The sequence below is a fragment of the Sphaerulina musiva genome (assembly GCF_000320565.1).
Source record: "Sphaerulina musiva SO2202 unplaced genomic scaffold SEPMUscaffold_4, whole genome shotgun sequence".
In the NCBI taxonomy this organism is placed as follows: Eukaryota; Fungi; Ascomycota; class Dothideomycetes; order Mycosphaerellales; family Mycosphaerellaceae; genus Sphaerulina; species Sphaerulina musiva.
In genome coordinates this window covers 1850802-1866039 of record NW_016017386.1, presented here as the reverse complement: position 1 = coordinate 1866039, position 15238 = coordinate 1850802, and the positions used below count along the sequence as shown (strand labels likewise).

General features: G+C 52.5%; 6 protein-coding genes across 6 annotated transcripts; 3 read left to right on the top strand and 3 right to left on the bottom strand.

The window, feature by feature from the left end:
* Positions 1-370: 370 nt before the first annotated feature.
* On the top strand, positions 371-1845 carry SEPMUDRAFT_148943 (uncharacterized protein). Its single transcript, XM_016905243.1, has one exon. It carries the CDS (start codon positions 399-401, stop codon positions 1497-1499), a length of 1101 nt encoding a protein of 366 aa, XP_016761866.1. The 5' UTR covers positions 371-398; the 3' UTR covers positions 1500-1845.
* A 331-nt stretch (positions 1846-2176) lies between these two features.
* On the bottom strand, positions 2177-6664 carry SEPMUDRAFT_148942 (DUF1708-domain-containing protein). The gene is made up of 3 exons (XM_016905242.1): positions 5851-6664; positions 2733-5789; positions 2177-2680 (listed from the first exon to the last, which is right to left on the bottom strand). Exons 1-3 carry the CDS (start codon positions 6035-6037, stop codon positions 2598-2600), a joined length of 3327 nt encoding a protein of 1108 aa, XP_016761865.1. The 5' UTR covers positions 6038-6664; the 3' UTR covers positions 2177-2597.
* A 1105-nt stretch (positions 6665-7769) lies between these two features.
* SEPMUDRAFT_42980 (uncharacterized protein) lies at positions 7770-8386 on the top strand (the record flags this gene model as incomplete). The annotated part of the gene is made up of 3 exons (XM_016908882.1): positions 7770-7798; positions 7896-8018; positions 8185-8386. The coding sequence occupies 3 exons, from the start codon at positions 7770-7772 to the stop codon at positions 8384-8386; spliced, it is 354 nt and encodes a 117-aa protein (XP_016761864.1).
* Positions 8387-8717: 331 nt separating this feature from the next.
* SEPMUDRAFT_107709 (uncharacterized protein) lies at positions 8718-9644 on the bottom strand (the record flags this gene model as incomplete). The annotated part of the gene is made up of 1 exon (XM_016900692.1): positions 8718-9644. The coding sequence occupies one exon, from the start codon at positions 9642-9644 to the stop codon at positions 8718-8720; it is 927 nt and encodes a 308-aa protein (XP_016761863.1).
* Positions 9645-9864: 220 nt separating this feature from the next.
* On the bottom strand, positions 9865-11314 carry SEPMUDRAFT_148940 (ATP synthase subunit gamma). Its single transcript, XM_016905241.1, has 3 exons — positions 11191-11314; positions 10478-11076; positions 9865-10420 (listed from the first exon to the last, which is right to left on the bottom strand). The coding sequence occupies exons 1-3, from the start codon at positions 11244-11246 to the stop codon at positions 10158-10160; spliced, it is 918 nt and encodes a 305-aa protein (XP_016761862.1). The 5' UTR covers positions 11247-11314; the 3' UTR covers positions 9865-10157.
* Positions 11315-11543: 229 nt separating this feature from the next.
* Positions 11544-15077, top strand: SEPMUDRAFT_148939 (topoisomerase I). The gene is made up of 3 exons (XM_016905240.1): positions 11544-11835; positions 12142-14669; positions 14729-15077. The coding sequence occupies exons 1-3, from the start codon at positions 11802-11804 to the stop codon at positions 14861-14863; spliced, it is 2697 nt and encodes an 898-aa protein (XP_016761861.1). The 5' UTR covers positions 11544-11801; the 3' UTR covers positions 14864-15077.
* The last annotated feature ends 161 nt before the right edge of the window (positions 15078-15238 follow it).

Sequence of the window (15238 nt, the reverse complement as noted above, 5' to 3'; positions counted from 1 at the left end):
TGGTAGTGTAGAAAGTCAGCCGGACATGGCGACGTCTGCATCAGCTGGATGACTGCAAATCTGCAATGGTGCGTTTGGGTTCGACACATCACGCGTGAATGTGCCATCCAGACTTGCTCTTCGTCTTGCGCTTGATTCAAGATCTATGGTGTCCTGTAAGCTGTAGGCCGTCAATACCATTAGTCGAGCGTGTCTGCGAGCGTAGGAAAGTCTTAAGCGGGACCGTGCGGTTTAGTTTTGTGTGTCCCATGGAGGAGGTGAAGTCAAAAGCATGCCCGAGATTTCCCCGACCATACTGGGAACATTGAATCTCCATTTGTCGGTCATCTGCTACGGCGGCACTCATCAGGTACATAGTCCCCCAAGACAAGAACGACTCCCGTGGGACGAACACGAAGATGCCTCCGCGCAGCATCAGCGTTCCTACAGGGACATTCGCTAGCCATGTCAAACACCTCCGCGCCCAACGACGGTCCGCCAGCACTGCCGCCTCGAATCTTCCCACCGCAGCAGCCCTCCCCGAGATAGCTCCCGTATGGCGCTCGCGAACAGAACCTCTGACGCGCCTGGGACAGTCCATTACGGGCGCGATGGAGTGGCAGACATCGACCTACTCGTTCAACAAACAAGCTGTCAAGCCCATTCCCGTAGTCAGCGCAAACGTAGAGAAGCTCATCCATAACTATGTCACCATGAAGCATGTGGACAACGAGGGCAAGGACGTGCGAGCCATTCGGACAGCGCTCGCCTTGAGGAGGAAGAGCGCGGAAAAGGTTTACGTCTCCAAACCGAAGATCAAGGATTACGGCGATCGAGTGGAGGTGAAATGCTTCTTGTGGGATGGGGGGGAGGCCATTCGAGAGGAGTTGGAAAACATGAAGCGTGGAAGCAGCAGTGGCAGTGGCGGCGGCGGTTACAGACGGAGAACGAACGACAGCGATCTCCTCTTAGATCCCAAGCAACAAGTTGGGTTGCGGAGTCTGATTGCGAAAATGTATGGCAAGCAGGTCGATTTGCAGATGATCAAGATCAAGCGACCGCATCTAGATGCAGATATCCTGGCCGCATACGTCGCGCAAAGACTCCGAGATCGACGCTTCACACCACGAAGAGTGATTCGAGACGCCACATGGAGAGCACCTTTACCATCCGCCCAAGCAGTCGCAAACATCACCAACGCCAAATTACGAGCCACTCCCCAGAAATTCTCCTGGCAGGACTTCACAATCGGCAACGTATCACGAGCAAGCGCCACAGGCATCGTAGAAAGTCTCGCCCTGAGCCAAGTCAGCAGTATCCAAATCGAAGCAGCAGGTCGTTTAACAAAGCGTTTGACCGCCAACCGATCTGCCAAGAAAATGACACGGAGAGGTACTACTAACAAAGGTCCCGCATATATGCTTCGAGGCTTCCGCAAAGCACATACCCAATTCGCTTTTGCGGGCGGGAAGAGAAGAGTCGGTCAATTCGGTATCAAGGTCAGTGTGGGCCATACATAAGAAGAAGAGCTCCCGCCCGCCCGCCCGCCCGGCCCTGTTGTATCTTGTGGTGCTGGGGAGGGAATTGTGTCATTGGTAGTAGAACGAGGTGTACAAATATACCATCATCATATACCTACCTACTTTACATTAGGGACCTGTGAAGAAAATGTCTCACTTCATTGCCAGCGGAGAGAATAAACTTGTATGATTCAAACTTGATGAGCGTATAGGTGCTACAACAGATCAGACTTTGGGGGAAAAAAGTACATGTACATGTACATGGATGGATGGTTGGATACCAGATAGCAGTTCTATGTTCAACGTTGACATGTACAATAGACAGTATACAATGAATTAAGAACTACCTTACATGTATACCAAGCGGACAGACAGGCAGACAGGCAGGTACCTTATCACATGTGTACACCTTCAGGTACCGTACTGTACTACTAGTAACATGTGACTGTATTTGACTCTTCCAACACATGTATCAATCATATCATTATCATCCTCAAACTTGCCCAGCCTTTTGTCTGTCGTACGTGTACCTCGTAGCGAAATCATAGCGAAACCATAGAAAACCCACGGAATTATCAATAATGCCTGTCAAGCAAGCAAGCAAACAAGCAAACACACACAAAAACACAGATAAAAATCCTTCTTATAAAAGATATTTATCAACCCACGAAAGCCCCCGACTTCGACTACCTACTACTACTACGATAAGGTGGTATCAACAAAACAAAAATAATCAGCAGTCCAGCCCAGCCCAGCCCCGGACATCTCCTCCTCCTCCTCTGCTCGCCTTGCCTCCTCTCTCTCTTCCCCTCTCTCTCGCTCTCTCTCCTCTTGCGGAAGCGAAAAAGAAAAAAATAAATCATGCACATCCAGCCAGCACAGACAGATATAATAGAAAATATTTCGGGCATCATCATTTCTCTTCAGTCGAGGAGAAGAAAAACGCTGCACACGCTAAACGCTGCGATGTATGGTACGTGTGACGCGCTGTAGTAAAAACAAACAGAACACATCGACATTAGGTTAAGTACGTGAGTTGGGTATCGTGTGAAGCAGAGCTCCAAGAGATGTAGTGTCGGGACGGGTCCGGGTTCATATTCAGCGTTGCTGGTGTGCACCCTCCATGTTGCCAGTAAGTTCGGCAACTCTGGCTTTGATACGAGCAACGCGGGACTCGATGGCTAAGCGGTTTGTTAGTAGATATCATGCAAAGGTGCTGGAGGTCCGACTTACTCTCCTCGCCGCTAGTTTCGCCATCATCGGTGAGCCTGCTCGGTCGGCTTTGTTCTGTGGTGTCTTCGCTGTGGCGTGCACGCTCAGCTCTCTTGTGCGCATTCTCACGGATTTGTGCCCAGCGATCTTGGACAACGACGGGATCGTGATGATCGTCCATGGTGGTCTCTGACTGACGATCGTCGTGTGGGTCTCCCCGGCTCGTTGGTACCACGAAGCGATCATGGTCATCAGCGACAGAATCAGCCTGCGAGACCACCGAGTGCTGGCGTTCGGGGGAATGGTGCTGGAAGTTGCCCTCATCAGGCAGGGGTGACGGGCGATTACTGATATCCTGCGGTATGGCTGATGGTGTGTGGTCAATAGGGCCCTGATCGAAGCGAGAGAATTCGTCCTCTGCAAGAGTACGCTCATGAATGCTACCAGGGGAAGCCTCCGTGTGCGAGTAGTTCACGTTCGGCGTGGATGCTACGACGGCAGCCGCGACAGCCGAGTCCTGCATTGGCCGCTCGACGGTACTCTCGCTGACCCGCGGAGAGCTGGCGTGATTCCTGCGCATCAGAGACAATCTTCGGCTAATGGCAGACCCTGGTGGAACAAGACCATCACTACCAGGTCGCTGGGCTTCGAAAAAGTCTCCTCTGTTGTCGGCTTCCTTTTTCTTACCGAAGAACTTCTTGAAGCCACCAGTAGCTCCAGGTTGCTTCTTGGCCTTGTTTTCGGAACTCGGTGGAGCCTTGCTGTGCATAGCTCGAGCAGCTGCCATCGCAGCAGGGTTCGATTTCGGTGAAGAAGTCTGCGCTTTCCTCGTGCTGTCTGATCGGTGTGCTGGATGGTCGGCGACTGGCGGCACTGGCTTTCGTCCAACTCTGGTAAAGCTTGATGTGGAGCCGCTACCGAGACCGATTTCTTTGTCGAACGCGCTGACAGGTGCAACATATTTCTCCGCTGGCGCTGGCGCCGGTGGTGCAGCTGCTGATGCCTCCTGCTCTTGATGCGTACCATGAGCAGCTGTGCTAGTCGTCGAAGGTACCAACGAGGGGGCACGATCGTCGGCCAGCGGCGCACCAAAGACGCGCTCAGCTACCGCCTGAGGGGACGCTTCTGCAGGAACAGCAGGAAGATCGCGCGAAGGTTCCTTGCGGAGAGCAGGCGAGACAGGGGCTGCTTCTGGCGAGGCCGGAGGTGGCGCAGTTTTGAAATTGCTGGTAATGGGTGACAAGCTGTTGTTCGACGCCTTGCGCACCAATTCTTCTCGCGACATGCCTTTCCCTGCAAGGCTATCGCCCAAGTACTGCTGGCGAATAGCTTTCTTGTCATACGAGCTTGCCCATTTCATGGCAGGTCCCGCTTCAGAGGAGATGCCGAGGGTGAGCACACTGTTAGTCTTGGTCGAGGCCTCGTCATCAACTCGTCCGCGGCGGGCTGCATCAGGTTCAGGTGTATTCTGCTGGCTGCGTGCAAGAGCCCTTGCCGCTGCCTTGATCTTGGCGTGCTGATCAGTGGTAATGCTCGTTTTGCTGGGCGTCGCAGATAACATCCGTTGCGGTGCCGCTTCCGTACTTGGGCTCTTCACGAATGAGCGATCTTTGCGACCCAGTCTGCCACGTTTGGTGAAGCTGAAAAGGCTCTTCTTCGGTGCGATGTATACACCCTCTGTCGGATCAGGGGAGGCACCCTTGACCTGCTCCTCCATGATGAGCCATGCGCCATTCGAGATGGTCGTCTCAATCAGGGCACAGCGTCCAAAAACAGCTTTTCGAAGATCAGGCTCTTCGCCAGCCAGACTGGTCATCCACACCCACCAAAAGGCATCGTCGAGCTCCACATTCGCGATCGCGGCAAGCTCCCCTGGCGCAAGATTCTCGTCAATCCCTTCGAGGTGACCAGCAGACGATGACCGACTTCCGAGAGGTGGTAGTACCTGTGCAGGTGGGTAAAGCAGGGTTGGAGACTTCGCTGTGCCATCATCGGAGAAGCCAACAGATAAGAAGTCGGCCCACGACGGCGTTGTTGGCCGGCCCGCATCAGCTGTCCTGGAGCGAGGTTCCTGTCGTAAGCCTTGGCCAACCGTCTTCGTGGAGGACCCATTCACACCAGTAGAAGGCTTTTGTTCCAGGGCCTTCTCGTCAATATCGGAGAATCCCATGTTCGAGAATGCGGACCACGACTCGTCAGCTTTTGGCAGACCTTGTCTAGAACGTGCGATGTGGGTTGATGCATTCGCGCTCGACACAGCAAATAACACTCGTTTGCACTCGTCGGTGAGGGCATCCACTGGATCTTCAAACTCGGCGAACTCGCGTAGCACACGGTCGCGATCCCGATATTCGAAGTTCTTCGCTCTTCGGAGCAATGCGAATGGCGTAGGCGAGACTGAGTCTACCAGCATCACCACTCGAGGCGTCGATCGTTGCAGCAGTGACGGCTTTTCGGGTGGGTATTCCGTGGAAGCCAGAAGTGCTTGCAACGAACGCGGAATCCGCTCAATCACCGTCAATGACGGATCTGTGTCTGGCGAAAGCGAACGCAGATAGGCGAAGAAGAGGTGACTGGAGGCGTCCGCAGCCTTTTCCCACGACTTGTAGCCCCCTTCGAACCCGATGCCGTCGTCAGAGTGATCGAATGCCCACCAGCCTGCCATTCGAGACAACTTGCGACCTCCCAAGCCATTGACTTTGCCGTGGGCTGCTACTGCGGCCAACAGGTCGTAAAAGTCCACAATGATGCTTCTGCGAGCTTCCGAGTCTGCACCAATTGGTACGAACGTGTCAAACGCATTCCGGGCCATATGAGACTCCTTCTCGCCAATGCGAAAGCCCTCGTAGACTGGCCATGATACGACACCGTTGGGCATGCGACTCCAGCACCACTTGATAATACTGCAGAGCACCAGAGCATCTGTCAACCTGAGCTCTTGCTTGAGCGAGTCTCCTCGATACTGTGTCCCTCGCTCCGCGTTCGATTTGTAGAAGTTGTGAATGAATGTGCGGGCGCCTTGTGGGTCAGTGTTCGGCCGGAACGGTAGGAGCATGAATGGCGCCTCCAATGCCTCCGCTGTAAGGTGGTTGGTTAGCTGTCTCCGCGTGCCACGTTGCCGGACCTGGAGCATGCATACCTCTCTTCTTCATCTCGGCGGTACATGCGTGCACCAAATCCACGACCTCGTCTGGCTCAATCGTCGTGCTCTCCCATCGTGACTGCCAGCGCGCGGGCCGCTGAACAGCAGGCGTGCCATTCTCGAGATCGCCTTTCTTCAATGTCGGCTGCACTCCCTTGCTCTTAAACCGAGAGAAGAGCGGCATCGTGGAGAGACGGTGCCGCTTCCACCTCTATATATATATGCAGGCTGATGAGGTGAGGTGGTGGTGTGAGGTGTGCAGCGAGTGCAGGGTTAAGGCCCCTGAGCGATTGATGAAGCGATGCGATCGGGCCCAGGAAAGAAGGCAGGCGTATAGGCAGCAAGAATGTTGCCGGTCCGAGTGTGGGAAGAAGTCGAAATACAGGCAGGCGGGAGGTGCTCGGCAGATATGCACAGTGACCGTTGGTATGATGCGCTGGCAAAGAACGCGAGTAGGTAGTCCTCAGGGAGCCTGGCAGTAGAGGTATTTCTATTGGGCTGAGTCGCGTGTTGCAAATAATCGCGTCCCGGCCTGACCGTGGTGGGAGAGATTGGGGGCGGGCCTGTTCACCTCACCTCACCTCGTGAAGTGATGGCGTGGGAAACGTGAATATTTCGAGGTGGTACTCCACACACACACATACACACTCTCGCGGCGTAGTGAAGACAGAGTGGTAGAGGGGAAGGGAAGGGAAGAGAAGAGAAGAGAAGATGATGCAGGAATACGGCCAGCGAAGACAAAAAGCGCGACTGCGCTGCAGCAGGACAAGTACAGGTAAGGACAGAACGAACGCATGCAATGCGAAATAATGAGCGGAGCGGGCAGAGAAAGGCTGGTTCACAAAGCTGGCGATAGAGAAATCAAGAGTGTCAGGGGCTCAGTGCACACTATCCTTGAATGGAATGAAGCTATTTGCCGATCGCTTTGCTGTGGTCCCCTTCTGCCTGTCATGCAGCCATGTGCGCCTCTCCGTCAACAACAAGATTTGGTGCGAGCCTGTACTATGCAAGTCCCTTTCAGTCCCTCTTGTGAAGACTGTGATCTGCAAAGCCCTCCGCCGCCATGGCGCTGGGTTCGTCAGCTCCTGTGTTTCATCATTGTGGTACAGCACACTGAGCACAGTGGTGCCAGGGACCTGTACGCAATGGCTCGCGGAAACATGTGATTGCGCACGAGCAGGGAATCCGCCCAATTCCAATAAAATTGATACTAGCGCACGGCAGTGCGGCCGCTAGAATCAATCACTATGGGGGGAGTCGGCTAGTACATTTGTAGTACCGTCCTTGGTTGCTTCCATTCACTTTGATGCTTCTTCTTCTTCTTCTTATTCGCAATAAGGTAGACAACATTATTGCTCCTTCAACCTCCTTCTACCTCGCGGCTGTCGAAACTATAACGAGCGCTTCAGAGTAGGCTTACGGCGTCTCACGTGTTCCCTTGTACTCTAGGATGTAAGGTAATTCTGCACTGCCTCACGGTCATCTTGCATGGAGATATGCTGTTTACCTAGGCTGCAAGTACGAGTGCCCGCTTCGCTACCGCCTACAACATCTTCGTCCATGCACAGCCCGTGGTACGTGCAGAGGACCTCCAGAGCAGCTGATAAGTAGAGTCTGCTGTCTACCTCATATAAGATATGGTATGATGTATGATCAATGCAACCAAAGGGTCCAAGTCTGTACAAAGATCAAGTGACATCATGACTATTGTGAGAGGACTTGAGGTACATGTACCCATAAGGGATACATGTATGTCTACCTAACCCACAACGCCAACCACACCATTGTACACCATCCACACTCTCATGCCAATCATCCCAAGACGCATCCAACCCAACTTCTCCATCCCATCCCGCAAATTTGTCCCTCCCATCACACTCTCCCACCACAAATTCTTCTCCACATCCGCAATCACCATGGTCAAAGACAAGGAAACAGTCATTGAGTCAGTTCTATTCTCCAAACCCCCCCGCGGGCTCTCTTCCCCATAGGTACATGTATCTAACAAACACCTGTAACTTTACCTTTATACAATATCCCAGAGAATTCAACGACCTCGTCAACATGTCCGCCTCGGAACTCAAAGACTGGCTCGGCTCCGCAGACTCTGCCGGAGCAGGTTGGGATAAAGATGATGGCTCGGGCGAATCCATTGGACATGAGAGGTAGGTGACATATCAACGAACCAAAAATTTCACTTCCCCAAATCATTACTTGAAACTTTTTGTAACCGCCATTCTCCCCTTTGCCATCCCAGCTACCCATCTACACCTCGACCTGTTTACTTGACGAAAGGCCTTTATTACTGCGTGCTCATTCATTTTGTTTCAGTGGTCGCAAGATTGTCGAGATTCTGGAAAAGAATCCAAAGAAAGATCCATCCAAGTATGAGGAAGATGATGTCGCTCATATGAGGAAAGTAGTGGCATATAATAAACGTCACCTGGCACAAGAAGGGAAAGCGAAACAGGACCCGGACAGTAAGAGTGCCAAGTCTTTAAAGAATTGGGGACATGATCCACAGAAGGCTTAGATAGATGCTTTGCAGCTAGCTACCTGTATACATATCGTCCGAGAGCAATGGATTATACGAGAGTGTCTATGACGGAAACTGGTCTCCATGCATCATTCCTGTCGCTATCACCCACTTGGGACGTAGAATTACGCAATGGCAGACACCTCCGATGGACTGTGTGACAGACGTGCTTGGAATGGTTCGCCACATAGCTGTCTTGGTAATTCAGGTCCAATTCAGTTTGTGCTCCGTCTCGAATGTGGCCGTGGCGATTCTTAAAGGTCAAGTCCTTTGATCTGACAGAAGCAGATGCTTGACGATGCTGATCAGCGAAAAGGCACTCCTCTCGCTAGAAGCCAAACTTACACGCCAACAACAACCTCTCCACGTCCGTCCTCCGAGCGATGTAGCTCCCTTGACCATGCCCTCTGAGTCTCCATTGGAACCACGTCTTTCTATCACTTGTCTCTTTGGGCGGTGTCAATTTCACGTGCTTCTCGGCCCAGTGGTGCCAGTTTGCAGCGTTCGCGTACCAAGTTTGCAGATAGCAATACATGTGCGTCGGGTCTTGGTGAGGAGCTCGGGGCAATCTTATCAAGTAAGTGATGAGTTTACCGTCAAAATCCTTTGCGAGAACCACTTGTCCACTGACACGACTCGTCCATGTTACCATGAACTTGTAAGTTGCATGATCGAGAGAAAGGCTCGACATGCGCAGTGCGTACATGGGCTCTTTTGCCGAAAATGGTAAAAAGAGGAAATATTCCTTGTCTTCGACACACCGATATACAATGAGGACGCCATCGTCGTACTCCGTGTGGAAGAGCCAGGGTGCTTGATTGATGCGCAAGTAAGGGTAGTCCAGGCTGCGACTGGCTACTGTGCCTGTAGGAACGCCTTGGGTGTCTTGAAAGACGAGCTCGTTGAGGCCCATATTGCGCCATTCCAAGATGCGCTGTCGTAGAGATAAGGAGCTGGAAATATTGTTGAGAAAGGCACGAGAGACATGAGAGGCTGCGATGAGGTCTTGGATCGAGAGCCCAACGACGATGGGCTCGAAGAGTTCGAGAAGTGAAAAGACTCTCTCTGCCGGGGATGGTGCTGGTAGGAGTGATGACATCTTGTTTCCTTGATGATGATGTTGTTTGATGCGGGTTCTAGTTCGGCGCGCATGTTTCGAGGTGGGATGAAGGTTTTGAAGGCAGGTGCAGCTGCAGCTTGTGGGGGCAAAGAGCTCCTTCTCGCTGTAGATGCTCACGGCAAGGTTAACCAGCATGTCGGACGCCGAACAGCACGTCCTCGATAGGCCTACCGACATGAACCTACCTACCTTACCTTGAGGTAGGTTTCTGGTAAGTACTGTATGTATTTGCGCTCTTTTTCTCTTCACATACATACGGACTTATACACACTGACGATCACAGGGCAAAAGCAATCTCAGCGGCACAGCAGTAGCTTGCCACGTGAAATACAAGATAAGCTAAGGTACCTGGTAGGTATGTAATCGCCAAGTAAAAAGGCACGACATCAACTTCGAGGCTTAGAACAGCGTCGCCACTTGTGGGAGCGAGATACGCCTAGGTGAATGCTAGGACTCATAAGCCATCAGTCACTGCCCGGAATGTCGTCTGGGTCAGTCAGTAATGCTGAATCGTGGAGTGATCTGAAATGGCAGTCTGAGCGCCTGCTGCTGACAAAGGGAACTCTTGCGATTGCTCTCACTGTCTGCGCTATATGTACAGTACAACGTGACTTCTCCAGATGCTGATGCTGCTGTAGCTTTTCGCATCTAAGCATCCTCGGACGCAGAAGCACCAGAAATAATCTCGACAAGTTGTCCAGTAATGACAGCCTGTCTCGTTCGGTTGAAAAGAATCTGGAACTTGTCAATCATTTCTCCGGCGTTCTTGGAGGCATTGTCCATGGCATTGCGGCGGGCAGAGATCTCGCAGGCGTGGCCCTCGGCGAGCGCCCAGTAGAGGGAGTTGGTGAGAGCGTATTCGCGCAAGTTGCTGAGGACCGAGTCATCAACCTCGTAGTTGGAGAATCCGGCTAGAGATTTATTAGTGTCTGACCCTGGTCTGGATGGGAAGTCTGTGTGCAACTTACGTGATTGTGTGATTGCCTCCTCGGAGTATGCCTCGACTATCGTTGGCTCGTATGATTGGGCGTTGATGAACTTGTTGTACATGATCTTGACGCTTGCATATTCCGAAGGGAGAAGAGTGATCTGGTCGGCAATAGCAGAAGCATCGGCAAAAGTTGGGACATCCTTGCCAACACCAGCGAAGGAGAGCACCAAAGCCTTCGGGTTGGATCTGCTCAGCTGTGCCTTGGACTTCTCACCAATGCAGACAATGTTGTAGTCCGCTGGCTCGCTCTCTACAAGGCGGCGCACAGCACGTGAAAGACCCGAGTGAATACCACCACAGAGACCCTTGTCCGAGCTGCAGACCACGAGTAGCACCTTCTTGTTCTCGCTCTCCAAAGCCTTGGTCTCAGCCTCCTCGAAAACTTTGCCCGAAGTCTGTCCAAAGGATCGGCCAGACTCCATAGCACGCTGCGCCTTGGTGAGCTTGGTGGATGCGACGATTTTCATGGTCTTCGTAATCTTCTCAATGTTCTTGAGAGACTTCAGACGGCTCTCGATCTGGCGGAGGGTCGCATAATTGGCGGCCTGAAGGGCAGGAGTAGTCGCAGCGGCGGGCCTGGATACGTAGGCAATGTCAGTATGCGATGCTGTGGTGTGATGCGGTGCTGTTTCTGCGCGGAGCTCGGGGTGGCATGCACTGCTTTCACGCGCACGGGGAAGGTCGACATACCGCAACGATTGCGCAGCACCTGCCCTGAGGGCGGGACGAGCAGCACGGGACAGCATTGCTCGATGTAGGAGGGGAGATGGAGTGGTGGTGGTGTCAGATGGACTTCGATTCGGGTGAAGCTCTCGCTCTCTCTGTGTTCTGATGTCGGATCTCCTACACGGGAACTTCCGGCTTGCGGCGGATGGGATGGGTTGCTCCAGTTGGCCAAAACGTTTTGCTATTTTCACAAGCGAGGACACTTACGGCACGCCCAGCGTCTCACCACTTTGGCAACGGAGCATAGCACGGCATTCCAACCTGAAGTTCCAGTCTCGAACACCTCTTCAAGCTCTCCTGCTCTACTCCCTCCATCTGCTTTTCTTACTTCTTGCTGCGATATATCTTAACCATTCGACTGCCAATCGGTCTCTACAGCTGCCGCAACTATCTTAGCCACAATCCGTGTTGCGCGGGCTCTCAGACCGGCCCTATCTCGCCTTGGGCGTCAGGAGAAGGTCCGCTGCATCTGGAGTGCACGCGTCGAGTCCGCCGCGACCACCACCACCACGCGACTCTCGCCACCTGCATCGTTGCCTTTCCTGCACCGGCAGCCAGTGCCCTTCGCCAACAACATGTCCGACTCTGAAGACGATCGGCCTCTCGTGGGTACGTCAATGTGCTTTGCGCCGCAGCTTTTGGGTTTCGGTGTCCGCTGGGGACTTAGTCAAATTCCGCGCTTGTTTCTCACCTGAGAAGCGTACTTGGCCAAAATTTGCCTCGCCTCCCATCTCACTTCACCCTGCCCTGCACCTGCCTCGACTCCTCTGCCTTTCACCTCAATCACCTCAATCACCTCAACAAGCGCACAGACCACTGTCCGTGTGAATCACCATCTTACTCCCTCTGCATCTCTCTGCACTTCTTCCTTTACATGTCACACACCTGTAATCCGAGACTAACTGTTCCCCTCAGCCAAGTCAAAGCCAACGGTCACACAAAACGACATGGACACAACCGCAGACTCCCCCAGCGTCCTGCCGGGAGTCAGTATAGCGAACGGTCCGGTCGGAGGGATGGACATCGATACTCCTATGACCAATGGCAACACGAATGGAACCACGAATGGAGTCCCGCACGGCACGAAGCGGAAATCATCGCTCGCGAATGGAAAGAGCTACAAGGATCACAGCGAATCCGACGAAGATGATCTTCCACTGAAGAAGCGCAAGAAGGCAGCTGCGTCCGAGTCCGAGGACGAAGACGATGTGCCACTTGTCAAGAAAGTGGTGAAGCCGATCAAAGCCACAGCAGCACAGCTCGGGGAAGACAGCGGTGATGAGCCCATCACTCAGAAGCTGCAGAAGGAGAAGATTTCTATCGAGAAGAAGGCCGAGAAGGAAGCCAAGGCCATTCGTAGCAAGGAGGCTGCTGCAAAGAAGAAAGTGAAGAAAGAAGAGAGCAGCGACGAAGACGATAAGCCTCTCGCAAAGAAGCGGGCTCCAGCTAAGAAGGCGAACGGCACCAGATTGAAGAAAGAGGAGTTTTCTGATGACGACAAGCCACTGAAAAAGAAGGCACCCGCCAAAAAGACTGCCGTGAAGAAGGAGGCTACCACTCCTGCAAAGAAAGGCAAAGGAAAGGCCAAAGAGGAGTCTCCAGCGGAGGGTGGTGAAGAGGAGGAGGAGGAGGAGGAATATCGCTGGTGGGAGGATCCGCAAAAAGGCGACGGCACTATCAAGTGGACTACACTCGAGCACAACGGAGTGGTGTTCCCACCAGAGTACGAACCATTACCGAAGAATGTGCAGATGATATACGATGGGACGCCAGTGACGCTTCACAAGGACGCCGAAGAAATTGCACACGCTTTTGGTAGCATGCTCAACTCGACGCACAACGTGGAAAACCCAACATTCCAGAAGAACTTTTTCGCCGACTTCAAGGAGATGCTTGACAAGACTGGACATGGCAAGGACAGAGATGGCAAGCAGGTAAAAATTTTGAAATTCGAAAAGTGCGACTTCAAGCCTATTTTCAACCACGTGGATGCCGAACGCCAGGCCAAGAAAGCTTTGCCAGCCGCTGAGAAGAAGAGGTTGAAGGCTGAGAAAGATGAAGCTGAGGCGCCGTATCAGTATTGCAAATGGGATGGCAGAAAGCAGAAGGTTGGCAACTTTCGGGTCGAACCTCCAGGACTTTTCCGTGGCCGTGGCGAGCATCCCAAGACCGGGAAGTTCAAGAAGCGGGTCTTGCCGGAGCAGATCACCATCAACATCGGCAAGGACGCGATGGTTCCCGTGCCACCAGAGGGCCACACTTGGAAGGAAGTGAAGAACGATCAAGAGGGCACCTGGCTTGCTATGTGGCAAGAGAATATCAATGGGGCCTACAAGTATGTCATGCTTGCAGCCAACTCCGACATCAAGGGTCAAAGCGATTACAAGAAGTTTGAGAAAGCTCGGGAGCTGAAGAAGCACATTGACCGCATCCGCAAAGACTATGAGAAAGAACTCAAATCGGAGGTCATGGCCAACAGGCAGCGCGCGACGGCGACGTACCTGATTGACCGTTTTGCTCTTCGTGCCGGAAACGAAAAAGGAGACGACGAAGCTGACACAGTCGGTTGCTGTTCGCTAAAGTTTGAGAACGTCACCCTTAAACCTCCGAATAAGGTCATCTTCGATTTCCTTGGAAAGGACTCCATCCGCTTCTACGATGAAGTGGACGTCGACGCCCAGGTCTTCAAGAACCTGAAGATCTTCAAGAGATCGCCGAAGAAGGAAGGCGACGAAATCTTCGACCGCCTTACTACCTCCGGCCTCAACAAGCATTTATCGAACTACATGACTGGTTTGACTGCCAAGGTCTTCCGTACCTACAATGCCTCGTTCACTATGGCCACCTTGCTCAAAGATATGAAAGCAGAGGGAACGGTAGCCGACAAGGTCCTTGCCTACAATGCTGCCAATCGCAAGGTTGCGATTCTCTGTAACCACAAGCGTACTGTGGCTGCATCGCACGAGCAGCAGATGGAAAAGATGGAAGACAAGATTAATGGTCTTCGGTACCAACAGTGTCGTATCAAGCGCATGATGCTTGACCTGGAGCCGAAGCTGAAGAAGAAGAAGGGTGAGGGGTTCTTCGCACTGCCCGATGGACTGGACGCAGAGTGGCAGGAAAAGCACCATGCGGCCTTGGTTGAAGAGTCGAAAACTAAGATCACCAAGAAGTTCGAAAAAGAGAACGAGAAGCTAGCAGCAGAGGGAGAAAAGGAAATGAAGCCAAAAGAGCTCGAAGAGCGTCTTCAACCGATGCGCGAACTTGAGAAGAAACTTAAGAAGGAGCTCAAGACCGGCAAGGTTGAGGCCGAGGGCAAGTCGGCTTCCATCGAAAAGTACGAAAAGGACATTGAGAAGCTCGACACGCGTATCGCCACTCTGCAGACCCAGGCAGAGGATCGCGACAACAACAAGGAGGTTGCACTGGGTACCTCGAAGATCGTGAGTGACGACCGCCTTACCCGTTGACTAACAATCGCATCTGCTAACGTGTCACGTAGAACTACATTGATCCTCGTCTCACTGTCGTTTTCAGCAAGAAATTCGATGTGCCTATCGAGCGCTTCTTCTCCAAGACACTGCGAGAGAAGTTCGACTGGGCTATCAAGTCTGTCGATGAGGATTGGGAATTCTAAAACGATGCGCACGCATCATTACCATCAGCGCTCTGCATGGACACACGGGCATGGCGCAGGGCATTTGAGGCTTAGCGGAATGATTCGGGAGGGCATGTTCTGCTCCACTGTTTCCTGATTGGGGCAAGGAATAAAAGAAAAAGCGTGGTTCTGCCTCGATGGCTCAAACCTCATGATGTTATTTATGATGATGATGATACCAACCAAGTTCCCCCCATCATCATTACCTACCTGATTCGTGTATGAGAATACTTACACTTAGATCTCAAATCGCACGTGTACATATTGCAAGCAAATCTTTTGCGCATGCATGATGATGCTTCCTCCTGCTTTCTTCGTCTTATCACTTTTCACTTGGAATGATGCGGGCATCTA